This window comes from Polyodon spathula, chromosome 24 (genome assembly GCF_017654505.1).
Source record: "Polyodon spathula isolate WHYD16114869_AA chromosome 24, ASM1765450v1, whole genome shotgun sequence".
Taxonomy (NCBI): domain Eukaryota; kingdom Metazoa; phylum Chordata; class Actinopteri; order Acipenseriformes; family Polyodontidae; genus Polyodon; species Polyodon spathula.
The window spans coordinates 136560-164247 of NC_054557.1; the positions used below are offsets into that span (position 1 = coordinate 136560).

The 27688-nt window shown below is 39.5% G+C and overlaps 1 protein-coding gene across 2 annotated transcripts in view; it reads right to left on the bottom strand.

The window, feature by feature from the left end:
• Window positions 1–21847: 21847 nt before the first annotated feature.
• Window positions 21848–27688, bottom strand: part of LOC121298970 (enhancer of mRNA-decapping protein 3-like) — an 87686-nt gene continuing 81845 nt past the window's right edge. For both annotated transcript variants that reach the window (XM_041226376.1, XM_041226375.1), the window contains exon 7: window positions 21848–25027. In XM_041226376.1, the coding sequence (XP_041082310.1) occupies window positions 24693–25027 (335 nt within the window). In that variant the 3' untranslated portion in view covers window positions 21848–24692. The remainder of the gene's footprint in view (window positions 25028–27688) is intronic.

Consider the following 27688-nt stretch of genomic DNA (forward strand, 5'->3'; position numbering starts at 1 on the left):
ACCGGCAACGGTAAACACCAGGGTTATACCAATCGAGGTACATAGTCCCATGCAGGTGCACTCGCAGGTGCTCTGGAAATAATAAATCACAAAAGACAAAAGGGGAAAAAAAACCCACAGTAATAAAACTACAAAATAAAGGTGCTGCACTCGGCAGCGTCACCCCAACTGTCACTATCCACAAGGCCTGGGTCTCCATCCTACACTATGGTGTTCCCTCCACCTATACACATTTCGGGGTCTGCCCGAGGATTCCCTGATTTCTACAATCTTTCCTTTTCCAATGTTTTTTTTTTGTTATTTAGTTTGTTTTTGTTTCGCCGGCGGCAATCCCAGCTTCCATGAGCTGGCTCATTTCTTCTTAGTGAGCATTCTGGGGGAACACAAAGAGTAATCTTTATAGGGCCAGCAATCCCCCAAGGCCTGCCACTCAGAGAGAGAGAGGGAAAGCCACACACCCTCTCTCCTGCCTCTCCGTGTCACTGCCATGACCGATAGGTGAATATTGTAAAGCTGCTGCCCTCTTCCTGCAGCACTATGAATGTAGAGTCAGCACAGATCTCCCATGTTGCAGGCACTTTTATGTTTTGCAGACTTGAGAATTGCATTTTTTAAAAAAAAAAGCTTTTATTATTTTTTTATATTCAATGTGATTGATGTGACACTTTATTAATTATAATTGATATATATATATTGTAATGGGCACGTGCCCAGAGCCAGTTTTCTACCTTAGGTTAAAGTAGCAGAGGATGCTAGGAGTGAGAAATATTTTAGAGGAACGCTGAATTATTATTGTGGTGTTTCGTTATTAGTTATTGTAAAGTTACAATATTGTTAAATGCATTACCCTGTAAATGTTATTACCCTTCTTGTGTTATTTGTGTAATATGTGGATGACACCTTGAGAGGCAGAGTAGTGCTCTGGGCTGGGGAAGGGCTGTCTGTGTCTATGTGAGAGAGTGTGTGGATGGTGCTGACTTGCTGTTAGCTGCCTAATAAACTGCATTAAACCTGACATCCTTTGTGTTTCTAATAATTCCTGTGCTTGCTACACTGGTGTCAGCTGTGGGATGGACAGCACACACCCAAGTCCCAGCTGGGAAGTGAATGCAGAATGCAGCGGCAACGCAGTGGAGAAGCAAGACCTGCGCCTCTGAAATCCCATGGCAGCTAACCTTTGCTGCCGTAGGAAGAAGCCGTCAGCCGAGCGTGCCACCTTAGGAGAGGCAGCGAAGACGGCAACCAGACAGGATGCCTTGGAAGAAGCGACCTAGACAGCGCTGGCAAAAAAAGACTGCTAGCCGACTGGGCTACTCCAGGAGAGGCTGTAAGACTGCCACTAGCGGGGAAGAGGATGACTGTGAATAAAACCAAAGTGACAGTGACCCCACTGCATTCCGACAACAGGTTCGGCTTGTTACTCCAACCTCCTTAGAGCAGGCTTTGACACTTGCCCTAAGGATTAAGGCCGTGCTTGAGGAGGGCAAGCGAGACCGGACCCCCAAAGTCTGAGCGGTCAGAGAAGAGGAAGACAGCGATGGAGATGGCTTCAAAGGAAGGATTATCTTCAAGTGTTACAATCCTCAGAAGCCTACCAAGTGGGGGATGCTTGTATTTGTTTCAGCTGACTGTGAAAGTGGTTATGTCTTTGCTTTGTTCCTTACTTTGATAGCTCAATAACAGAATCCCTGTTGAGACCTGACATGCCATTTTCATCAAGAATTGCTCTTCACCTGTGTGAAACATTGCTGCAGACAACAAATGGATATGGCTTTCATTTATTTACAGACAGATTTTACACAGGTTACGACCTGGCCATGGAACTGCTAAAAATAAAAATCCACCTTATTGGAACAGTAATGGCCAACAGAAGAGGATTGCTAGTACCAGTGAAGCAAGGCCTCAAACTAAAATAAAAATGAGACAGTCTCATTCAGCAAGGACAACAAGGTCATGGTGCTAGGATGGAAGGACAAAAGACTAGTGCTCTTGTTGAGAACCTTCCATGGCAGTGACTGTGAGAAAGTACAGCACACTATCAAGAGAGAAGCAATTGAAGAGCTGGACAAACCTTCAGTTATCTATGATTACACCAGCAAGATGGGTGAAGTGGACCAGGTGAATCACTGCTGTGCCAGCTATGCTTTCACAAGAAAGTCTCTGAAGTGATAGAGAAAGATCTTCTTTTGGTTGTTTGAAGTAGAAATTGTGAACAGTGCTATCCTGTTCAATTTGATGAAGGTGGAATCAGGACAGCTACCTGTTTGCCATAAAACCTTCAGGAAAGCCTTACTGATACAACTGGTGGGAGATGTGCACAACCCTAATTCAAGAAAACCTGGTCATCCATCATCAACAGACAGAGAAGAAAGGCTGACAGGAAAGCCACATTTAATTTCCAAAAATGAATCAAAGAGCACGAAAGACTGTACAGTGTGCAGTGACAAAGACAAAAGGGGGGAGGAGAGAAACTGTATGGTTCTGGAAAACCTGCTCAAGGCATCCAAGGTTACACCAGGTAACTGTTTTGAAAGATACCATACCATGGACACATACAGATAATTTCAGTGTAAATGTCTTTTTTGTTTGCAAACCTCACCTGGTATAAATAGTTATAACATTGATGAAAAATAGTTCATGTACCTAAAGTTTTGTACCGGTTATTCTAAAGGTAATATAATCAATCAAGAACTCAAATTTTGTGACATTTTGTTACTTTTTTTCAATGTTCACCTGATTTAATATATATATATATATATATATATATATATATATATATATATATATATATATATATATATATATATATATATATATGTGTGTGTGTGTGTGTGTGTGTATATATATATATATATAAAATCCCCCAAAACATGTTTTTTTTTTCAAAATGTTGGTACTGTTGTCTTTGTATAGGGTACCCTTTGAACTTGCATTGCTTTGTTAGTTGTTTTAAGCAAATAAAATCATTATTTAAATTTGAACAGCACGTGGTCTGAAATTTTATTTTGTTCACAAAAATTAATTGGACCAGACCAGTCTGACAGCCACAGAATAAATGGACTGCATAGGGTTAGGGGGTACTTGGACATTTTTGCTGCAAACACAGAGGACTGTGGGCGTACCGGATTAGTCCAGCACAGCATTAGCATGGGAGACGCAGCTCCGATCCGGGAGTGGTCACAGCAGTTACCCTTGGCAAAACGGGAGGCGGCCGAGGGCATGATTCTAGAGATAGCCGCTGCTGGGGTAATTGAACCGTCAGCTAGCCCCCGGGCCGCGCCAGCCCTGCTGGTAACAAAAAAAGACGGATCACTGCGGTTCTGTGTGGATTATCGTAAACTGAACGCAGTGACCCAAAAGGACTCGTACCTACATCGCAGGCTCTCACTGGTTCAGCTCCCTCGACCTGCACAGTGGATACTGGCAGGTTGAGCTGGCCCCTAAGGCATGACAGAAAAGTGCATTCTCTATTGGCCAGGGTCTATGGTAGTTTTCAGTGATGCCCTTTGGACTGTGCAATGCCCCAGTGACGTTCGAGCGCCTGATGGAGTGGGTGCTCGCCCGAGTTCCACGGACTCACTGTTGTGTACCTGGACCACTTGTTGGTGCATGCCATGACCTTCCCAGCAGCACTGCTGAACTTTCGGACCGTGTTTGAGTGCATCCGTGGAGCTGGATTGAAACTCCACCCTGGGAAATGCAACCTACTGAGAAGAGAAACACACTTCCTCTGACACGTTGTTGGGGCAGACAGCATTGCCACAGCCCCTGCCAAAGTGTCTGCAGTAAAGGACTGGCTGGTCCCCAGGACTTTGACAGAGGTGCTTAGCTTTCTGGGCCTGGCATCTTATTAGTGTTGCTTTGTGAAGGACTTTTCTCAGATCGCCAGGCCCCTACACCGCTTGACCAAAAAAGGGGGCCAGTTCAGCTGGGACACTGACTGCTCAGCCGCCTTTGGGAAATTGCGAGAGGTCCTCATGGAGGCCCCAGTCTTGGTGTTCTGCCGATCCCCAAAAACTGTTCATGTGTAATACACGCGTAACCACCGGGCTGAGTGTTAAGAGTTAAATAAATATTTGCATGAGTACAATATAACGGGTCATTTTTATAAAACTATATTATCTCGTCGAAGAGTAAGGCATGTAACCCCAATTTACAACATTGTTTCTATGGGACAACGTGCTTTGACTTACAACACGACTTTCAGGAACCAATTGTTTTGTAAGTGCGATGACTGCCTGTATCTACTATAGATACTAATGAGAGCAAAACAAATACAAAAGAAAAACAAGGGAACCGCAGATATTTTCAAGAAAGCTGGGAGACTTTGTATACTGGATTTTATATTTTTAAACGCTGCAATAACAGTTCTGCTTGTGAAGCATCCAAACTATAATTTGACAGAACAGGCAATTTATTTGCACTGTGCAGGACCTTATTTTCCCCAATTGGTGCTTGAGCCCCGCAGGACTCACGGAATCACCGCCCGTGCACTTATTATCAGTGATTTAAAGCCTGGTTTTCAAATTAACTGCTCAGCAATACTGTTTAAGAAAAGTGTGTTTTAAAAAAAGTAATTTCAGCTTCCAATCACTTAAAGTACGCTGACGATAATGTAAACAACACCAAGCTACAGACAGCAAGTCCCAAGCTTTAAACGTGTTACTGTTTACAGATAAGAACTCAGCTTTATTATGACTATATTGTGTTATTATGTTTTAAGCAACAGACTATGATAGTGTTCATTAGGGTAATTGTTTGTTTATTAGTTTTAAAATGTTTAGTAAAATGTGACCTATTGTTTGACCTCGTTATTACAACTGGACCCCTTTGCTAACGTCACAAGTGACATTTTATTTTTTCTGCACTTATTATTGTTTTGATCTGTTGCACTTTATATTGTGTTGTGTTGGAGTTGTTGTTTTTTTTTTATTGCACTGTGTGTTTATTTTTTGGACGTATATAGAAATAGCTTTATTCAATCAGTGTTAGTTTTTTTTTTTTATTTGACAGCTGTGCGTAGTTAATTTATCCACTTGTGAACTTTCAATTATGACCCTGCTTTTACAATTGGTGAAACGCTGTGCATTGGATACTGCAGCAGGACTATAGAATAAAAGATGGGGATTAGGAGAATGAAGAGAGAACGAAAGTAGAACAAAAGCAGAGCGGATAGAGGTCGGAAAAAGAGCGATCACAGGAGCAGGCAGTCAGAGTGACTGTGCATGAAGTGCATTGATAACAACAACCACAGCAACAGCAGGAGTAGCTGGGATTTTACAGACAGTGAGGTATTCTGCTGGTCGATGGTTGTGCCCTGCAATTTAGAAATAAGGAATGAATTGAAGTGGGACAGTGAAAACTGTATCATAGTTTATTTTGGGACTCTATTTTTTTAATCTATGTTACCAAATTCCTTGGTTTAGCAGAAACTGGATCGGTTGTTTGGGTCTTTGACAATAATAACTAGAGAGTTACGGTGGTGGGTAGATTGTATCATTCCAGTCTGGGAAATTGTCTGTCAGGCTTGAGTTGCAGCATGGAACTGGGTGGATACCTAAGGACAGAGAAAAGTAGTTGTTCAGACAAGAAGTAGTTTGACTAGCCATGTTGAACTACTTATAGATTACATCTATTGAACCCGGTGTCTGCTTGGAACAAGTTGCGAGGGGATCTTCTGACTGCGGCCGCCTACATAAGGGAAGTGATATTTTAATTTTTTTATTAATATATTTTAAATCTTTTTGAGCCTTCATTACGGAATACTTTGTTGTGCCAGTTTTTTGTGTTAAATAAGCCTTCAGTTGTGATCTGCGGCAGTGGAGTTGATCATCCCTGGGTGTAAGGCGAGAGGCACCCGCAACGAGAGTGGGAGGGACGGTGACGGAGGCCCAGCATTGAAGGAGAGCAAGGGAGATGTACGCGAGTTAAACACAGTGAAAGGGAGGTGACCCAGCCTAACAGGAAGTGTGTGTGAAATAATAAGTAACCCACTTACCTGTGAACGTGCATTACTCTGAAGGTCTTTACTGTTTTGCCCCCTCCCAGGTTTCCTGGGATCTCCCACTCCAGCTTTGGTTCGGACGAAAGAAGAGGCTTTCATCCTCGGTTACATCACTTCATGGCTCTGCCCACGGATGACAACTCTACCAGAAGCATTAATAAACACATCTATGTGTACGACAGTACAATCTCAGTTTCACCAGATAAGCAGAGACTCTTGAAGGATGTTGTTTTAAATAGAATTTTATATAAATTTTTACTGTGTATTTGCTCATTGAGAAATTTCTATTCAGTTTTGCCCTGTCAACAACTTAATAAAAATTGTAACTTTATACTTACCCCTTTGTTTATGGTGTGTGTGTGTGTGTATATATATATATATATATATATATATATATATATATATATATATATATATATATATATATATATATATATATATGTGTGTATATATATATTAGTCAAACCCATTTACAGCATACCTGGGCTATAACACACTGATATAAAGAACCAGTATCATCAAACCGAATAAAATTGTATTAAATCCTGTTTAAATTCTCCTTTTAGTGTGTACTCCGATATTTCATACTTCCTGTTATTACACACGTACCGCAATGGCACGCAGCGGTCTGTGCTCTGCATATTGCGTACTCGTAGGCCAACTTCTTGCTGTTTGAACTTGACCTTGCTCTCTGTTACTGTAATTTATGCAGTATTATCATGGCCAGCGCTAAACGATTGTTAATTTCACTTAAGGACAAACTATACATTATAAACTGTACAAATCGACAACCAAGTTCAAAACAGATTTACCTGAACCCTAGCCCAACAGTGTTAGAGCGTCCAGATTGCCGTAATGAAACCAGGTTCGATAAACCCAGCTGTTGTTGAAAAAAACACTTCACTGGATGACTGTATCCCAGAAACCACTGTAATGTATACGTGTTCTTCTTTCTTTTTTCCCCCTTGTAAATGTTGTTGTTTATTTTCATTGAACACAGGAGCAGAACGGAGGAGCTACGATAAAGTGCCTAAGTAATCAAAAGGGGAATCATTCGTATGAGAGGAAAAAATGCCCATGACATAGTAAATACATGAGATGGACATTTGCACAAAGGGAAAATCTGGGGCAGATAACAGTTATTTAATTTAATTAAAAGTCTAAATAAAAACCTTTAATGCTAATATGTGATGTTACATACTGAATAGTAATGTACAGTACTAGTTACATTGTTTTATATTCTTCTGTAATAAACCTTTATACTACATACATTGCATGTGTACAATAATCAATTAGTACTGTACTAGGTTTTGATTTTTAGCGTGTATGTGCATGTACCTGGTTATTACATATCTCGCTTATAACATACTGTTTTTTTGGTCCAAAGGCAGTACAGTACGTTGTATCACATACACACACACATACATACATACATACATACAGTGCCTATAGAAAGTCTACACCCTCTTTCAAAATTGTCACCTTGTTGCCTTATAGCCTGGAATTAAAATGCATTAAAATATATATATTTTTTTTTCATTTATCTACACATCCTACCCAACAACTTCCAAGTGAAAAAAAAATTCTAGGAATTTGTAGAAAATTAATTAAAAATAAAAACTGAAATAGCTTGGTCGGATAAGTGTCCACCCCCCTTGTAACAGGAATCCTAAATAAACTCAAGTGTAACCAATCTCCTTCAAAATCAGACACCAAGTTAAATGGCCTCCATGTCATGCATATTTACATCTAGGGTTTATGTCACAATTGTCCTTGCCAATTGCCAGTAAAGAAAATACCCATTATAGGTCATAATGTAATTATTAACCATAATAAACACAATACCTCAGTAACAAATAACAATTCTGGCTTAAGTATCCCTAGATTCATGGTGAAAAGAGATTAACAATTAATATTATGCATGTTTAAGTATTTCAAATCAATCATAAATGTTTATTTATTATGAGACAAAAATAAACCTAACCATCCAAATTACTACTACATTTATTCATATTCTCAAAGGAAGAAGAATAAAGGTTCGGTTTCATAGTTAAAAACGTGTATAAAGAAGAAACAAAACATTCAAGGAAAAGTAACCCATTGCTAAATGTTCATATTTAATCCTTGATGTACTCTCTGGTTATAGTGTTCTGCATTAGTGAAGCAGTCTTTAATAGTTCATCATGCATTGTTTGAGTCACGCATTAAATTACATGTGTCAGTTTCCACATGGCTAAGTACACATGTATAATGTTCCAGCATCTCGTTGAATAGATGCACATTACGTGACTATATCAATAACATGGCTTCAGTTCAGTTACTTGTAAACACACAATATAAGTTGATACTAATTCTGTTGGCGCAATGTTGAAAACAAAGTCTTCTTAACACGGTCGTCCTCTCTGTAGAAGTTAGCTGTGCAGCAGTGCAGTATCTCTGTGAAGTCTGTACTGTAGACAAAAGCTTTCGTCGTTCCGGAGGCAGCCTATCTTCTCCGGGACAGCTTTGAAGATTAAATCATTGCGTCTTCATTGAAGAACTTTGGAGTTTGATGAGTTGAGAGTGATGAGATTGATGAAAGAGTGAATCCAGAGAGAGCCCAGAGAGTAGAGAGTAGGTAGAGAGTGAAAATCCTTGTTTTGAGTTTAAATAACACAATATTTAGGCATTCCCTTGTACTGTCCTTGTCGGTCCTTCCATTGGTTCACAGTATTTGATAGACAGTCAAAAAGGATATGTTAGAAATGGAATGTATCTGCCTTTTGCGTTATCAAAGGATTTTACATTTATCATTTAAACCTCCTATTCAATATAACTTTAGTTACATTTATTGGAGAAGCATACAAATTTTAGTTTCATTCTCTATACAAAATTATGATTACAAGCATATAAAACACATCATAATACAATCAAAGGATAATATTTAAAAATAGTTATTAGTTTATAATGTTAATTTAAAACACTTCATATTTAATGGGAAACTTAAAATAACTGTTAAACTTGTGTTCACAAGTTATGTAAAAAAAAAATTCTTAAAGCATTTTAACTAACTTTTAACACAATAATGGTACTGTACTGTAGCTATAGCTTGCCTTGGTAAGTTTTATGACACCTTAGGAGGCCAGACAATCAGATAGCATTTTGTAAGGCGAGCATCAAAGAGTTAACACAGTTTGTGTCCTGTGCCTTATCTACAACCTTTGTAGTAGATCTGGTTAAGAATGTTCTAGAATCAGTGTTAACAACCCAATCCCCACAGCATGACAATACAGACAACATAATTAAATATTTGAGAAATTCTTATATTAAAATGAATTTAACCACGAATTTCATTGACATCCACCTGTGTTAAATTGTAGTAATTCACATGATTTCAGGTTAAATTTAGCCATTCCTGTAGGTTCTCTCTGCTGGGTAGTGCATTTTAAAGCAAAGATTCAACCATGAGCACCAAGGCGCTTTCAAAAGAATTCCAGGAAAAGTTGTTGAAAGGCACAGATCAGGGGATGGGTATAAAAAAATACCAGTGGCATTGAATATCCCTTGGAGCACGATCAAGATGATTATTAAGAAGTGGAAGATGTATGGCACCACCAAGACCCTGCCTAGATCAGGCAGTCCCTCCAAACTGGATGACCAAGCAAAAAGGAGACTGATCAGAGAGGCTATCAAGAGGCCAATAGCAACTTTGCAAGAGCTACAGGCTTTTATGGCCAAGACAGCAATATCCCAAGCACTCCACAAATCTGGCCTGTATGGTAGGGTGACAAGAAGAAAGCCATTAGGAAAGCCCACCTTGAATCCCGTTTGAAGTATGCAAAAAAACACTCAGGAGATTCTGTAGCCATGTAGCAAAAAGTTTTGTGGTCTGACTAAACTAAAATGGAACTTTTTGGCCTAAACGCAAAGTGTTATGTTTGGCGCAAACCCAACAAAGCGCATCACCCAAAGAACACCATCCCTACTGTTAAGCATGGTGGTGGCAGCATCATGTTATGGGGATGTTTCTCATCAGCAGGGACTGGGGCACAGGATAGAATGGAAAATGAAAGGAGCAAAGTACAGAGAAGTCCTTGAGGAAAACCTGCTAGCCTCTGAAAGAAAGCTGAAATTGGGACAGAAGTTAACCTTTCAGCATAACAATGACCCAAAGCACACAGCCAAAGCTACACTGGAGTGGCTAAGGAACAAAAAGGTAAATGTCCTTGAGTGGCCCAGTCAGAGCCCCGCCCTAAATCCAATCAAAAATTTGTGGCATCACTTGAAGATTGCTGTCCGTCAACGCTCCCCAAGGAACTTGACAGAGTTTGAACAGTGTTGTAAAGAAAAATGGTCAAATATTGCCAAATCTAGGTGTGCAAAGTTGGTAGAGACCTATCCCAAAAGACTCTTACAGCTGTAATTGTTGGCAAAGGTGCTTCCACCAATTATTAACTTAGGGGGGTGGATACTTATCCAATTATGATCTTTCAGTATTGTGTATATATATATATATATATATATATATATATATATATATATATATATATATATATTTTTTCAATAAAAACTTTTTTCCCCTTAACAGTGTGGAGTATGGTGTGTAGATAAGTGGAAAAAATGAAACTCTGAAGAAAAAAGTTCAAGGGGGTATAAACTTTCTATAGGCACTTGTAACAAAGTGCCCACCCCTGTGTATATTATCTGTTATGTGTTGCGTGTGGTGTGTTTAAATGTTGGTGTATAGACATTGGTACACGGGATATAAACGGGTCTGTGTAACATGAGTGTTTAAAAATGTATATGTGTATTTAGGCACGAGGATTGCACAGCACTTCACGTGCAAGTAAAATGTAGTAATATGTGAGCACGGGGAATTGCACTTTATTAATTCACGTGCTGGGATTCAAGTGAATAATTAATTGGTAATTGAATCCCAGCACAATAGTATATATAGATGCACGTTGTCACATACTGTTGGTTGGGTGTTCGGGAGTGGAGAACGGGAGCGAGAGAAGGAGTAACTTAATATATCAATTGCTATTGCGTGCTGGTGGGACCAGCACGATACTTGTTTATTTAAAACTCGCCGTGTTTGTCAGTGTGTCTGTCCGTGCACTATTTTGTTAAGTTTAGTCTGTTTTTGTTTGTCTATTTATTTTGGCGTAGAGTGCCGTGTCCTGTGTTTTCGTGTTTGTTTAAACCTTTTATTTTGTAATAAACCGGCGCCAACAGGCGTCTTCATCATTTCATTTCACATCATCGTCTTTGTATATTTCATTCCTTCCTGGTTCTGACGCCGCCCACTTGGCCGTCTTTGTGACAGCACTATATACACTACCGGTCAAAAGTTTTAGAACACCCCCATTTTTCCAGTTTTTATTGAAATTTAAGCAGTTCAAGTCCAGTGAATAACCTGAAATGGTACAAAGGTAAGCGGTAAACTGCCAGAGGTTAAAAAAAAGTTTAGGTTACCATACTAAAAAATAATGTACATTTCAGAGTTATACAAAAAGGCCTTTTTCAGGGAACAAGTAATGGGTTAACAACTTACAGCTGTTCTGCAGCAATGGAAGTAAATTAAGCCTTGAAAGTTGATGCTAACAATTCCTACAGGTGTCCCAACTTTTATTGATTACTTACAAACCCTCTGTCTGTATAAGAGCAGTGTTGGAACAGAATGTGTTACTACACCCTCTTAAGCATTATTTGGACAGTATTGTGCTGCAGGAAGTAGTATATTGCTTTCATAATGGAAAGAAAAAGGCAATTAACAAAGGAAGACAGACAGACCATTACAACCCTTAAAAGTGTAGGTCTTTCCGTTAGAGAAATTGCAAAGAAAGCCAAGGTGTCAGTGAGTACAGTTTCCTACACCATCAAAAGGCATTTGGAAACTGGAGGAAACTCTGACAGGAAGAGGTCTGGCAAACCCAAAGCCACAACAGAATCAGAAGACAAGTTTCTGAGAGTCAGCAGCCTGCGTGATAGGCGGCTCACAGGACAACAGCTTCAAGCACAGCTTAACACTGGTCGAAGTAAGCAAGTCTCAGTTTCAACTGTGAAGAGAAGACTTCGAGCTGCAGGTTTGACAGGTCGAGTGGCAGTAAGAAAGCCATTGTTAAGATGGCAAAATAAGAAAAAGAGTCTTGCCTGGGCCATGAAGCACCGCCAGTGGACTACTGAAGACTGGAAGACAAATGTGCATTATAAATATCATATGGGAGATACTGAAATTGAAGGAATCTATAAAAAAGGCCTGGGAGTTTTTGTTGACTCAGAAATGTATTCCTCTACACAATGTGGGGAAGTTATAAAAAAAGGCCAACAAGATGCTTGGAATTGCAGTGAAGTGTTGAATTTAAATCAAGGGCAGTAATGTTAAAACTGTACAATGCATTATTAGTAAAACCTCATTTTGAATATTGTGTTCAGTTCTGGTCACCTCACTACAAAAAGGTCATTGCTGTTCTAGAAAGAGTGCAAAGAAGAGCGGCCAGAATTATTCCGGGTTTAAAAGGCATGTCATATGCAGACAGGCTAAAAGAATTGAATCGATTCAGTCTTGAAGAAAGAAGACAACACGGCGACCTAATTCAAGCATTCAAAATTCTAAAAGGTATTGACAATGTCGACCCAAGGGACTTTTTCGACCTGAAAAAAGAAACAAGGACCAGGGGTCACAAATGGAGACTAGACAAAAGGGCATTCAGAACAGAAAATAGGAGACACTTTTTTACACACAGAACTGTGAGGGTCTGGATGTTGTTGAAGCTGACATCCTGGGATCCTTCAGGAAGCTGCTTGATGAGATTCTGGGATCAATCAGCTACTAACAACCAAATGAGCAAGATAGGCTGAATGGCCTCCTCTCGTTTGTAAACTTTTCTTATATACTTTTTCCAGATTTCCATTTGTTTTTACCAGACTTGTGTTTTAATTAGTTTCTACTAGTTTTTTTGATAGTTATCCACATAGGCGGGCTACCTCAGAGCATTATAGCTTTTTGATCCAGAGCAGAAGTTGCTCCTGGTTTTCTAAAAGTATTTGTCAGAATCTGGAGATGCATATCTAGCAAGAGACACTGCAGATATGCAAAAGAGAACATAAGAACATAAGAACATAAGAAAGTTTACAAATGAGAGGAGGCCATTCGGCCCATCTTGCTCGTTTGGTTGTTAGTAGCTTATTGATCCCAAAATCTCATCAAGCAGCTTCTTGAAGGATCCCAGGGTGTCAGCTTCAACAACATTACTGGGGAGTTGATTCCAGACCCTCACAATTCTCTGTGTAAAAAAAGTGTCTCCTATTTTCTGTTCTGAATGCCCCTTTTTCTAAACTCCATTTGTGACCCCTGGTCCTTGTTTCTTTTTTCAGGCTGAAAAAGTCCCTTGGGTCGACACTGTCAATACCTTTTAGAATTTTGAATGCTTGAATTAGGTCGCCACGTAGTCTTCTTTGTTCAAGACTGAACAGATTCAATTCTTTTAGCCTGTCTGCATATGACATGCCTTTTAAGCCCGGAATAATTCTGGTCGCTCTTCTTTGCACTCTTTCTAGAGCAGCAATATCTTTTTTATAGCGAGGTGACCAGAACTGCACACAATATTCAAGATGAGGTCTTACAAGTGCATTGTACAGTTTTAACATTACTTCCCTTGATTTAAATTCAGCACTTTTCACAATGTATCCGAGTATCTTGTTAGCCTTTTTTATAGCTTCCCCACATTGCCTAGATGAAGACATTTCTGAGTCAACAAAAACTCCTAGGTCTTTTTCATAGATTCCTTCTCCAATTTCAATATCTCCCATATGATATTTATAATGTACATTTTTATTTCCTGCGTGCAGTACCTTACACTTTTCTCTATTAAATGTCATTTGCCATGTGTCTGCCCAGTTCTGAATCTTGTCTAGATCATTTTGAATGACCTTTGCTGCTGCAACAGTGTTTGCCACTCCTCCTACTTTTGTGTCGTCTGCAAATTTAACAAGTTTGCTTACTATACCAGAATCTAAATCATTAATGTAGATTAGGAATAGCAGAGGACCTAATACTGATCCCTGTGGTACACCGCTGGTTACCACACTCCATTCTGAGGTTTCTCCTCTAATCAGTACTTTCTGTTTTCTACATGTTAACCACTCCCTAATCCATGTACATGTGTTTCCTTGAATCCCAACTGCGTTCAGTTTGAGAATTAATCTTTTGTGCGGGACTTTGTCAAAAGCTTTCTGGAAATCTAAATAAACCATGTCATATGCTTTGCAATTATCCATTATCGATGTTGCATCCTCAAAAAAATCAAGCAAGTTAGTTAGGCACGATCTCCCTTTCCTAAAACCATGTTGACTGTCTCCCAGTACCCTGTTACCATATAGGTAATTTTCCATTTTGGCTCTTATTATAGTTTCCATAAGTTTGCATATAATAGAAGTCAGGCTTACTGGTCTGTAGTTACCTGGTTCAGTTTTGTTTCCCTTTTTGTGGATCGGTATTACGTTTGCAATTTTCCAGTCTGTCGGTACCACCCCTGTGTCAAGAGACTGCTGCATGATCTTGGTTAGCGGTTTGTAAATTACTTCTTTCATTTCTTTGAGTACTACTGGGAGGATCTCATCCGGCCCAGGGGATTTGTTTATTTTAAGAGCTCCTAGTCCCTTTAACACTTCTGCCTCAGTTATGCTAAAGTTATTTAAAACTGGATAGGAACTGGATGACATGTGGGGCATGTTGTCAGTATCTTCCTTATAAAGTTGTTCCAGTCTCTCCAACATATTTTATTTCATCACATTTTTCAGACTGTTCCATAAACATTGCTATTTTTACAGTAGGTATTAGTTTTAAGTGGATATGTGTTGTTCTTATATTTAATTATATTTTTTTACTTTTGTCCATGTATTTACACACTTTACACTAATGCAAATATTTGTAGAACATATTCCATCAATTATTCTATGTTTATTGTGAACTAAAATATCACCTAAATTAGCTTCACTTTTGAATGCTACCACTAGGGCCTTAAGAATTTTTTTTGTTTTGAATTTTTATTAATTATGTAGAATCTGCAAGTGTTTCCAAACTATCTTAGACTCTTGACCTTTTTATCTCTATTTTTATAATCTAGTACATCATCTCTTTTTAATTTATACACTTTTCTTAATGCCTCTATAATTCTGTCTTTGTAACATTTTTTTTTAAAGATTTGTTTTTAATACATTTCTTTGTTTTACATAGTCACTTTCTTTTGAGCATTTTCTTTGTATTTTTATTCCTAGACCCTTTGGTATTACCCTTTTAGTATGTATTGGATGTGCAGAGAACATATTTAAATACTGGTGCATGTCAGTAGGTCTACAGATGAGGCCAGTCTCAATTGAATCTTCAAGTTTTACTATGGTATCTAAAACTTCTATTTCTTTTCTTGTCCATCGAAGGTCCACCTTAATATTAGTTTATTTAATTTGCCATTTTATGAAATCTTTCCAATTTTCTAAGTAATTGCTCCCTCCCCCCCTACGCCACTCCACACATACACAATCGTAGTCAATGGAAATGTATAATTTCTAAAAATTTCTCGAAAGCAAATTATAGGAAAAATCGTTTATAGCAAAAGTTTTGCTTTTGTGGACGAGGAAAAAATGCTACACTGAATAAAAATATAAACGCAACATGTAAAGTGTTGGTCCCATGTTTCATGAGCTGAAATAAAAGATCCCAGAATTTTTCCATACGCACAAAAAGCTTATTTCTCTCAAATTTTGTACACAAATTTGTTTACATCCCTGTTAGTGAGCATTTCTCTTTTGCCAAGATAATCCATCCACCTGACAGGTGTGGCATACCAAGAAGCTGATTAAACAGCATGATCATTACACAGGTACACCTTGTGCTAGGTACAATAAAAGGCCACTCTAACATGTGCAGTTTTGTCACACAACACAATGCCACAGATGTCTCAAGTTTTGAGGGAGCGTGCAATTGGCATGCTGACTGAAGGAATGTCCAGCAGAGCTGTTGCCAGAGAACTGAAAGTTCATTTCTCTACCCTAAGCCGCCTCCAACGTCGTTTCAGAGAATTTGGCAGTACGTCGAACCTGCCTCACACCTTCAGACCGCGTGTAACCACGGCAGCTCAGGACCTCCACATCCAGTTACTTCACCTGGTGGATCGTCTGAGACAAGCCACTCAGACAGCGTGTGAAACTGTGGGTTTGCACAAGCAAAGAATTTCTGCACAAACTGTCAGAAACCGTCTCAGAGAAGCTCATCTGCGTGCTTGTCCTCCTCATCAGGGTCTTGACCTGACTGCAGTTTGGCATCGTAACCGACTTCAGTGGGCAAATGCTCACATTCAATGGCCACTGGCACGCTGGAGAAGTGTGCTCTTCACGGATGAATCCCGTTTTCAACTGTACCGGGCAGATGGCAGACAGCATGTATGGCGTTGTGTGGTCGAGCAGTTTTCTGATGTCAACGTGAACAGAGTGCCCCATGGTGGCGGTAGGGTTATGGTATGGGCAGGCATAATCTACGGACAACTAACACAATTGCAATTTATTGATGGCAATTTGAATGCAGAGATACCGTGATGAGAGCCTGAGGCCCATTGTCGTGCCATTCATCCGCTGCCATCACCTCTTGTTTCAGCATGATAATGCACGGCCCCATGTCGCAATGACCTGTACACAATTCACCTAAGCTGAAAATGTCCCAGTTCTTCTGCATAGTCACCAGACATGTCATCCATCGAGCATGTTTGGGATGCTCTGGATCGACGTGTATGACAGCGTGTTCCAGTTCCCGCCAATATCCAGCAACTTCGCACAGCCATTGAAGAGGAGTGGGACAACATTCCACAGGCCACAATCAACAGCCTGATCAACTCTATTCAAAGTGTCATGCTTCATGAGGCAAATGGTGGTCACACCACATACTGACTGATTTTCTGATCCATGCCCCTACCTTTATATCTGTATTCCCAGTTATGTGAAATCCATAGATTAGGGCCTAATGAATTTATTTCAATTGACTGATTTCCTTATTGAACTGTAACTCAGTAAAACCTTTGAAATTGTTGCGTGTTGCATCAATATTTTAGTTCAATGTAATTCAAAAGTATTCAACCCTTACAAGGAAAATTAAATTAATAACTAGCTGAGGAACATTTAGGAATAATAAGGAGTCCATTTTACCATGTATTGGAACTAAATGCCCTGTGCCATTAGAGAAAAAACAGCCCTGTAGAAGGATGTTACCATCTCAATGCTTGACAGTAGGTATGGTGTTCTTTTCTTTGTACGCCTCACCAGACTTTCTCCAAAAAAAGACAATCAGCATGACCAAAATAGCTCGATTTTTGTTTCATCGTTCCACAAAAACCTTTGACCATTCAGATGCTGTTTCACAAACTTTAACCCTTTGCAGTCCATTTATTCAGCGCTTATCAAGCGCGTCAGGTCTAATTTATTTTCACACATGCTGTTTATTTTACACGCAGTGTTTAAAATATTATTTTTCAGCGTAATACAGGTTTAAAAGGCATTGAATCACAAAAGGACTCAGTACTGCATATCCAGCCAAACCCCACCCCTTGTTTGCTATATTTTTAACATACCTCTTTATAGATGTGCATACTGATAAATCCTCCTGATCACTGGTTTATCACCAAACTCTTCAATAATGCTATCCAAACATTATTTTATTACTATAACATCTCAAAAAGCTCTGCAAATGTCTGTGATATTCTTTTGAGCGCTGGATGCAGAAGCAGCTATCTTCTTTGTTATGTCAATGTTATATCTCTAATGAGATACGCCCCCCCCCCCCTTTCTTTTCGGTCTCACTCAGCCTATTGAAAGGTTTTCTAGTCTTTTTTTTCAAAATGCTTTATTTGAGAAATTTCTACAAATGTCGTGTCGTGCCAAGTCATTGTATCAGGTCATCATGCCGTGCCGGGTGATCGTGTCAGGTCATCATGTCAGGTTATCGTGTTGGGTCATGTCGTGTCATGCTGTGCTGTGCCCGGTCATCGTGTTTTGTCTAAATCAGGTATGGTTATGGAAGCCACACAGTTATTGACCAAAAAGCAAAACTGTAGTTAATTATTTGGGGGTTTCTGGTTTCTTTCTTTTTTTCTCCAGCAGGTGGATGATATTTTATAAATACACCCAAAGCATAACAGAACAGAAACAGAATATGTGGACATAAAAGGCCATCAAAGTTTTATTCCAAGCACTTTGAGTTACAAAGAAAACAAATTTAGAGGTAAACAGTATAGGGTTGGCATTCCCCACCGATGCCCAGGATTTACTGGGGTGGAAATATCGGGTGCATAATAAGAACGTAAGAAAGTTTATAAACAAGGAGGAGGCCATTCAGCCCATCTTGTTTGTTTGGTTGTTAATAGCTTAACGATCCACGAATCTCATCAAGCAGCTTCTTGAAGGATCCAACGTGTCAGCTTCAACAACATTACTGGGGAGTTGATTCCAGACCCTCACGATTCTCTGTGTAAAAAAGTGCCTTCTATTTTCTGTTCTGAATGCTCATTTGTCTAATCTCCATTTGTGACACCTGCTCCTTGTTTCTTTTTTCAGGTCAAAAAAGTCCCTTGGTTCGACATTGTCAATACCTTTTAGAATTTTGAATGCTTGAATTAGGTTGCCGTGTAGTCTTCTTTGTTCAAGACTAAACAGATTAAATTCTTTTAGCCTGTCTGTATATGACATGCCTTTTAAACCCGGAATAATTCTGGTCGCTCTTCTTTGCACTCTTTCTAGAACAACAATATCTTTCTTATAGCGAGGTGACCAGAACTGAACAAAATATTAAAGATGAGGTCTTACTAATGCATTGTACAGTTTTAACATTACTTCCCTTTATTTAAATTCAACACTTTTCACAATGTATCCGAGCATCTTGTTAGCCTTTTTTATAGCTTCCCCACATTGTCTAGATGAAGACATTTCTGAGTCAACAAAAACTCCTAGGTCTTTTTCATAGATTCCTTCTCCAATTTCAGTATCTCCCATATGATATTTAGAATGCACATTTTTATTTCCTGTGTGCAGTTAACTTGCACTTTTCTCTATTAAATGTCATTTGCCATGTGTCTGCCCAGTTCTGAATCATGAATGATCTTTGTTGCTGGTACAGTGTTTGCCACTCCTCCTACTTTTGTGTCGTCTGCAAATTTAACAAGTTTGCTTACTATACCAGAATCTAAATCATTAATGTAGATTAGGAATAGCAGAGGACCTAATACTGATCCCTGTGGTACACCACTGGTTACCACACTCCATTCTGAGGTTTCTCCTCTAATCAGTACTTTCTGTATTCTACACGTTAACCACTCCCCAATCCATGTACATGCATTTCCTTGAATCCCTACTGCGTTCAGTTTGAGAATTAATCTTTTATGCAGGACTTTGTCAAAAGCTTTCTGGAAATCTAAAGAAACATGTCATATGCTTTGCAATTATCTATTATCGATGTTGCATCCTCAATAAAATAAAGCAAGTTAAGACATGATCTCCCTTTCCTAAAACCATGTTGACTGTCTCCCAGAACACTGTTACCGTCTAGGTAATTTTCCCTAAGCTTTCCATAAGTTTGCATATAATAGAAGTCAGGCTTACTGGTCTGTAGTTACCTGGTTCAGTTTTGTTTCCCTTTTTGTGGATCGGTATTACGTTTACAATTTTCCAGTCTGTCCGTACAACCCCTGTGTCAACAGACTGTTGCATGATCTTGGTTAGCGGCTTGTAAATAACTTCTTTCATTTCTTTGAGTACTATTGGGAGGATCTCATCAGGCCTAGGGGATTTGTTTATTTTAAGAGCTCCTAGTCCCTTTACCGCTTCTGCCTTGGTTGTGCTAAAGTTATTTAAAACTGGATAGGAACTGGATGACATGTGGGGCATGTTGTCCATATCCTCCTTTGTAAAAACTTGTGAAAAGTAATAATTTAATATATTTGCTATTTTTTTTTCTTCTATGATTTTGCCATTTGTATCTCTTAAACATTTAATCTCCTCTTTGAATGTTCTCTAGCTGTTGTAATATTCTAAAAAACATTTTGGAATTGGTTTTAGTCCCCTTAGCAATGTTCATTTCTATTTCTCTCTCTTGGCCTTTCTAACTTCCTTTTTGACTTGCATTTGCAATTCCGTGTACTCTTTCTGCATACTTTCTTTTTGGTCCTTTTTTAACGCTCTGTAAAGTGCCTTTTTTCGCCGAATATTTTTTTAAATTGATCTATTAAACCATTTTGGCAATTTAGTTTACTTTAGGGATGTAATTGTTTTGCGCCTCTAGTACTACATTTTTGAAGAACAGCCATCCTTCTTCTGTGGATGTTTTCTCTATTTTACTCCAATCTACGTCTGTTAATCTATGTTTCATACCTTCATAGTTTGCTTTTCTAAAATTGTAAACCTTAGCTTTATTCATTACTTTTGGGGTTTTAAAACTTCAAATGAAACCATGCTGTGGTTCTCTGACCTCTGTTTTAGTTATTCTGTCTTTGTTAATAGAATGTGAGGCAGTATTAAGGAGTTGAGCGAGCTGGATAATTATGAAGTTATTATGATTGCAATGGGTGATTGCAATGAGTTTTTTTTCACCAAAGTATAATTTGATGTATTAAAGGAAATGTGGGATTAATGAAATTGTCTAATCTTGTAAAATGCACCAACAGCAGTCTCGAACAGTCCTAGGTGTCATTATCCAGAGTGCTACTGATTCGAGACAATGCCATGTCATACTGTTAAGAAAATACATTCTCCATACTGTTGAAGCATTGACAGTTCAAAATACTGGACCTTACCTTCTTTGTTGAAAGTGATGTGTAGTGGCATAGACTGTGATGCCATTTAAAGGACAAAATCACACCACAGTTCTACAACATTTAAAATGTACATTTGGACAGGGCTGTTGAGGTCCAGTAATTTATATTCAAGTCCTTGTGTTGAAAAGTACATTAAGAATATGACATTAAAATCCACAAGTGTCGGGCAATACTGGAGCTGCCAGACATCTCATTACATAGAACCTGTAACTACCTTTTTCAAGAATTTCTACAGAAGTCTGTCCACTGGTTCAAACCTGTTTACTCTGAGCCTGTTTAATCTGACACATCACTAAAACCAACGTATCCTTTACTTAATCACACATTTTGGAAAAAGATTAAAGCCTAAGGTCTATTGTATACCTTATTCCAATTAAACTTTTTTTATTCAGTAAAAAATATTACAAATACTATTTTCATTAAAGAGGATATCAAAAGGAAATCCCCATTTTCTGCACACACCCCAGCTGCAGTGCAGTGCTGTCCTAAAGTGTGTGTCATGCAAACCGACTAATTCACCTCTCACCACACTTTCTCAGAAGTGCCCAGGCTCCGACCCGGGAAGCAACTCGTTCTCCACAAAGCAAAACAAGCAAGGGAAAGCTCTTTGAATTATCAGGGAGGGCTCTCGCTGCATTTTGCATCCAATACGAGCACAGTAACAGAAACTTTCAGGAGACAATGTACAACAGAGCTGTCCAACTGTGCCAAACAGGACAACGAACACACAAAATAAGCTGGCTAAGTGTTAGAGCACAGCAGGTGACAAACCCAATACTTTGGAGATCTGAATATTTAATTTTAATAAACAAATGTGAACTAGTTATGCTGTTCTTGCCCTCAACCAGCAACGTGAACTGAGTGTATCAGGAGTTCTTCACAGACCTTAAGACTCCTCATATTAGAGCTGGGACAAACACTGAATCTGTGAAAAATATACAATCCTATTTTTTAAACATATGCATGCCAACAGTAGTATTTGGAAAATCTCAGTACAACTGAACCTACTAAATAATCATTGAAATATTTATTTTTCTTCAAATGGATTACAATAACAAAATGTAATCACTTTTGATAAACAGTGACATGACCACTGTGGCCTTAAATTGAACGTCATGAAAAAAAAAATCGAGATTTGTCCCATTAGCACTACCTCCTATGTAATGGAAATGGTCTGGATCCAGTTTTTTTTTTTTTTTTTTTTTTATACCTCCATAGGGGGTGCAGATATTAGCACATGCCCCTGAAATATGACACTTTAATCCACTGTGGAATAAAGGCGATTTTGGCTGTGTACTGACATTACTGAATCATGACCGCCAAACCCCAAAACAACTTAATTGGCCTTTTCATGCTACATTTTAATCTGCCATCTGGACTGATTTGAAAGACATCTGAAATCCTGTTTGATCCAACAGCCGTTTCTGTGGTGCAGATGGAAATGTAGGATCAGTCTCTCGGTGCCCTGTCTGATTGGGGCCTTGCTGGCCCAGTAACACTGTCCAAGGGTAATCAGAAGAGCCTCCTTGGTGCTTTGCTTGAGAGTTGTAACCAGCAGGGCACAACACAGAAAGTTCGACTGCAGGGCTTCCCTCTCACCTGTTCTTTTGCTGTGACACTGGGGGCTAAAGAAACTGATGGGCCAGTGCAGTCCCAATGTATGGCCGCTTGGATTGTCTGTCTGTCCCCCTTTTCAAAAGCAAGAAAAAAAGACCAAATCCCAGGAAAGTCCACTTACAGGCTGCTTTTAAAATAGTTTGGGGATCTCCATTAGTTTCGTGTTTTATACTGTGATGGAGAGGCTATCCCAGTTAGTGCACAGGACATGACCCCGCAGAAGCCTTGTGGTCCGTTGTGCGTGAATGTGCATTCTCTTTACTAAGTTAAAGCTCAAGTCAATTTACTAGACACCCATTACGCTGATGCAATAGGGGACCCAGGTAGGCAGGCAGCAGTTACAATTTGAAGGGTCACAGAACACCCGTCAGCATTTACATGAAACAGATTATTCTACCTTTGCTCCATCCAGTTTTGTCTGGATCTCTGCAATTGTTTGTTTTGATATTTATCAAATCTGTGGAACAAAATCCAGCAGATTTCTCGATTTTCACTCTGGAAAAAGAGGGTTCGTCTTAGGCAATGAGTTCATGTTACCACAACACTCAACTCACTGTATTCCAATCACAGCACCATCCTTGAGGGATCATGATTTATGACACGAGTAAGTGAATACAAATATAAAAACTAAAATCAGGATTATGTTAAATACATTGAGTTTCTTGAAACCACTGCTGTAGCGCCTGTTTATTTTAAGGACATTCCATATCAAAGAGGGTGCTGGATGTACTTTCTCAATTGACACTGGTCATATCATTATCTTCAATTGGTAATAATCGTGTCATTTTGTTCATTGTTTCCATTAGCATAACAAATGTGTACCAGCAATGCAATGAACAGACATCCTACTATGCAGGAGAACATAGCGTTGCTTTTATTGCTTTGAGTTATGTTATTAAATGGAGCTTTGGCAGCATGTGTAATGCCCGGGAACTCATACTGCACTATCCTTATATCAATGTGCTTCGAAGAAATGAAACAAACTGTATTATTGAATCACTGTACATTACACAGTATTAATCTGGGTATGGAAGAAAAAAAATGCAGACTGTACAAGGAGCAGCACTTAAAAGATTAATATGATCTATGTGCCACGACATCACACGAGTCAGCATAAAAACAAGCCTGTCATCGGTGCTCTTACATATCACACAAATGAAGTCAGGCTGTATCAGAGGAAATTTAGAGTCTTTAAACCTCTCAACGCTAGTTCCTAAAGAAAGCAGAAACTGTTTTGCTTATAAAAGGTACCACAAAATGTTCCTGTCCTACCAAGGACAGCTATAAAACAGCAAAGCCAGGAACCTTTCAGTAGGCCATAGTGTCGCTCCCTCACTCCCCATATTCTGAATGTGAGCATCAAGAATCAGAACAACACTCGCTTATAACACTGCCCAGTGTTCCAGCACACTCGCTTATAACACTGCCCAATTTCAAGGTTGAAGACCACTTTGAATATTAAATACAAAACACCCTGAGGGGCGGGTTTACTGGGGATCTTGCTGTGACAGGTTGGCAAGTATTTTTCCTATAATGTGAAATCTTTTTCATTCAGCAATTGCAGTGATTGAAATGTTAAGCGCATTACTTAATTTGCTGATTTGAAGTCTTCCTATTCTTTGCTGTTTAGGCTTCTTGTTCTGACAAACATTTCACAGTACCTATAAATAGAAAATATGCCATGCCAAAATCAGTTGAAGACACCGGCGCTGTGTAGGGTAGATGGAATGCAGTTTCCAGTGCACTAAAACAATAATTTTGTTATTTGTTTTTCAACCTATTCAAATTCCAACTTCTTCTCTAACCTGTCCATAGCATAATTTCACTTTGACAAAAAAACAACAAAAAATGTGTGTGAGTATATATGTGTGTGTGTGTGTGTGTATGTGTCCATTTTAACTTGAGAGCAAGTAGTCCTTTCTAATCGTCTGCCTCAGTCATGCCTTCACAACAGTAACAACTGTAACTAGAGTTTGCTGCATTAATGCACAGTAAACAGCTTAATAGTCTTTCTATAAATGCAATTCATTTTCGTCCGTGCTCTGTTTGACGGCACACATTAACAGGGCTATAATCTTGAGTGAACGGCTCCAACAAAACCCTTTACTTAATCTCCATCTAAACATGGCAGAGACCACGGAGACCGTTTCAACGCTCTTTCTTTCTGGTTGTTTTGAAGGCCGTTTAATCTGGCCGCTGTCCCGTTGGAAAGCAGAGGCCTGAGGAAGGCTAGGGCAGTGCTAGGTCGAGTGTAGGGGGATGCTGAACTTGCAGCCGAAGGGGGAGTGATAGTTGATGCCGACCTCCTGAAAGATGTGGCGAGGGATGCCGATGTCACAAAGGTAGACGCGGCCCGCGTTCTCGGCCAGCGGCAGGGGCAGGCCAAGACACAAGGACCACTTGGCATCCACGGCCTGCTCTTGTGTGCTCACTGGCGGGTCGATGCTCAAAACTGGCGCACGGTTCCGATTGGCCCAGTCCACAGCCGCCCGATACCACGCCTGGTCACGGAGGAAGGCGTTCTCGTGGCAGTCCAGGCAGTTTATCACCAGGTCCACTGGGCTATCTGGCAAATCTACAGGGGAAAACCAAAAATTAAAACAGTGAACTCACAGTTAAAAGTCACGTGGCATGAACACTTTATTGCCCCAGGCAAATAATATCCTACATATATTTTATCTGTTGTAGTGCATTGCTATAATACCGTTTTTACACTGTAGAACAGAGCCACGCCAGGGTTGAGGAGGAGCCTGGATGATTTTCCACTGCAGAGCCTGAGCCGTGCTACTGACGTCACATGAAACAAACGTGTTGAGTCAAGTAGATCAAGTCAATCAATAAATTAATTAATTTATTTTATATAGCGCCTTTCATAGTGGATTGGAGTTTCACAGTTTGATTAGAGAGATATAGATAGAGATGATAGATTATATATATATATATATATCTATATCTATATATATATATATATATATATATCTATCACACACACACACAGGTTGGAGGTTTTCACAGTTTGTTGTGTTACAACCTGAAATCTTGATGCATTTAAATGGGATTTGTTTTCCTTAGTTTTACACAACCTACCAACACTTTCAATTTGTGAGAAAAATGGAATTAAATAAAAACCTGAAAAGTTTTCATTGGACAAGTATTCACCCACTTTGCTATGACACTCCTAAATAAGCTCAGGTGCAACCAATTGCTTTCAGAAGTCACACAATAAGTTAAATGGAGTCCAGCTGTGTGCAGTAAGTGTGGTTCACATGAATTAAGATTAAATACACCTGTCTCTGTAAGGTCCCACAGTTGGGTAGTGCATTAAAAGCAAAGATACTACCATGAAGACCAAGGAGCTTTCAAAATAACTCCAGAATATAGTTGTGGAAAGGCACAGATCAAGGGAGGGGTATAAAAAGATTTCAAAGGCATTGAATACCCTTGGATCACAGTCAAGTCGATCATTAAGAGGAGGATGGTTTATGGAACCACCCCGAATCTGCTTAGATCAGGCCGTCCTCCCAAACTGAGCAGCCTGGTATGAAGGGCATTAGTCAGAGAATCCACCAAGAGACAAATGACAACTCGGAAAGACCTACAGCGTTCCATGGCTGAGACGGGAGAAACTGTCCACATATGGAAGAGTGGCAAAAAGGAAACCATTTCTGTAAAAACCCCATGTAAAATCCTGCTTGGAATTTGCAAAAAAGCATGTAGGAGACTTAAAAGATGTGGCAAAAGACTCTGTGGTCTGATGAAACAAAAACTGGCACAAACCCAACACAGCACATCACCCAGGTAACACCATCACTACTGTGAAGCATGGTGGAGGCAGCATCACAGGGATGTTTCTCATCAGCAGGGACTGGGAAGCTTGTCAGGTTAGAGGGCAAAATAGATGGAGCTAAATACAGGCAAATCCTTGAGGAAAACCTGCTTCAGTCTGCAAAAGACCTACGACTGGGACAGATTCACCTTATAGCAGGACAATGACCCTAAGCACACAGCCAAAGCGACACTGGAGTGGCTTAAAAACAAGAAAGTGGATGTCCTAGAGTGGCCCAGTCAAAGCCTGGACTTGAATCCGATTGAGAATCTGTGGCAAGACTTGAAGATTGCTGTCCACCAACAATCACCATTCAACTTGACAGAGCTTGAACAACTTTGCCAAGAAGAATGGGCCAATATTGCATGATCCAGATCTGCAAACTTGGTAGAGACTTACCCCAAAAGACTCACAGCTGTAATTGCTGCCAAAGGTGGTTCTACCAAGTATTGACTCAGGGAGGTAAATACTTATCTAACCAAGACATTCCAGTTGTTTTTCATTAACTGTTTCACAAACTCTCTTGCCTCTTCAAAGTTTTGAGTAGGTTCTGTAAATCATCCTTGACCCAGTGTGGTCAAACATCAATTACGTTGTCAACAAGAACTGGCAATACAAATTGCTTATGTAGGCTTATCTTGTGTTTGGTGACAAATGCGATCAGACTGATTACTAAAATTCCATGTTTGTCATTTAGTTTTCCAGATTGTAGGTCCCTACCCTTCCTCTCTCCCTTCCAAGTACAATGATCCTTCTTTACCACTGGCACATCCAAGCTGGAAGGGCCCCAGGCCCTTACGGTACGGGTGCTTTTCCACTGGCTATTTGTCTATGCGAGCAAGACCAAACCTTGAAACTATCTGGTTCCAAGCTCAGTAGGGCCAGGGGCGGGGTTAATGGTTTTTATCATCATATTTTGTCAGTCAGTACACTTCAGTCAGGAAATCTGATTTAAGACCATGATTACATATTTCATGCACAGAGTCTGAAAGAAGCAAGCATAAGAAATTGATAACCCTACCTTTATCGTATGTTGTCTAAGGCTGAGTATTAAGTGGTATTTGAGTTGAGAATGATGGATCTTGAGTTATGGTTGTGTTTTTCTTCATTTTCTTTATATATTACTAAATAGAACAAAGGTCCGATTAGGAGAGAAATGCTTCTTGCAGAGCGCAGTAATTTGGATGGGACAAGAAAGATACTGCAGGACTGCTCTGTCTCACTGCTTTCTGCCACTTCAGCAACTCACCTGTTTAGAGAGCACTTGATCTACCCCTCCTACTGTGTACTGTATTCACCTGCTACGTACCATGTTACTAGATCCTCAGCTGATGCACTATCTTTGCACTATTGCACTACTAATATGTCACTGTAAATGTAACTTGCTGTAATCCTTGTTGGATCTTTTTT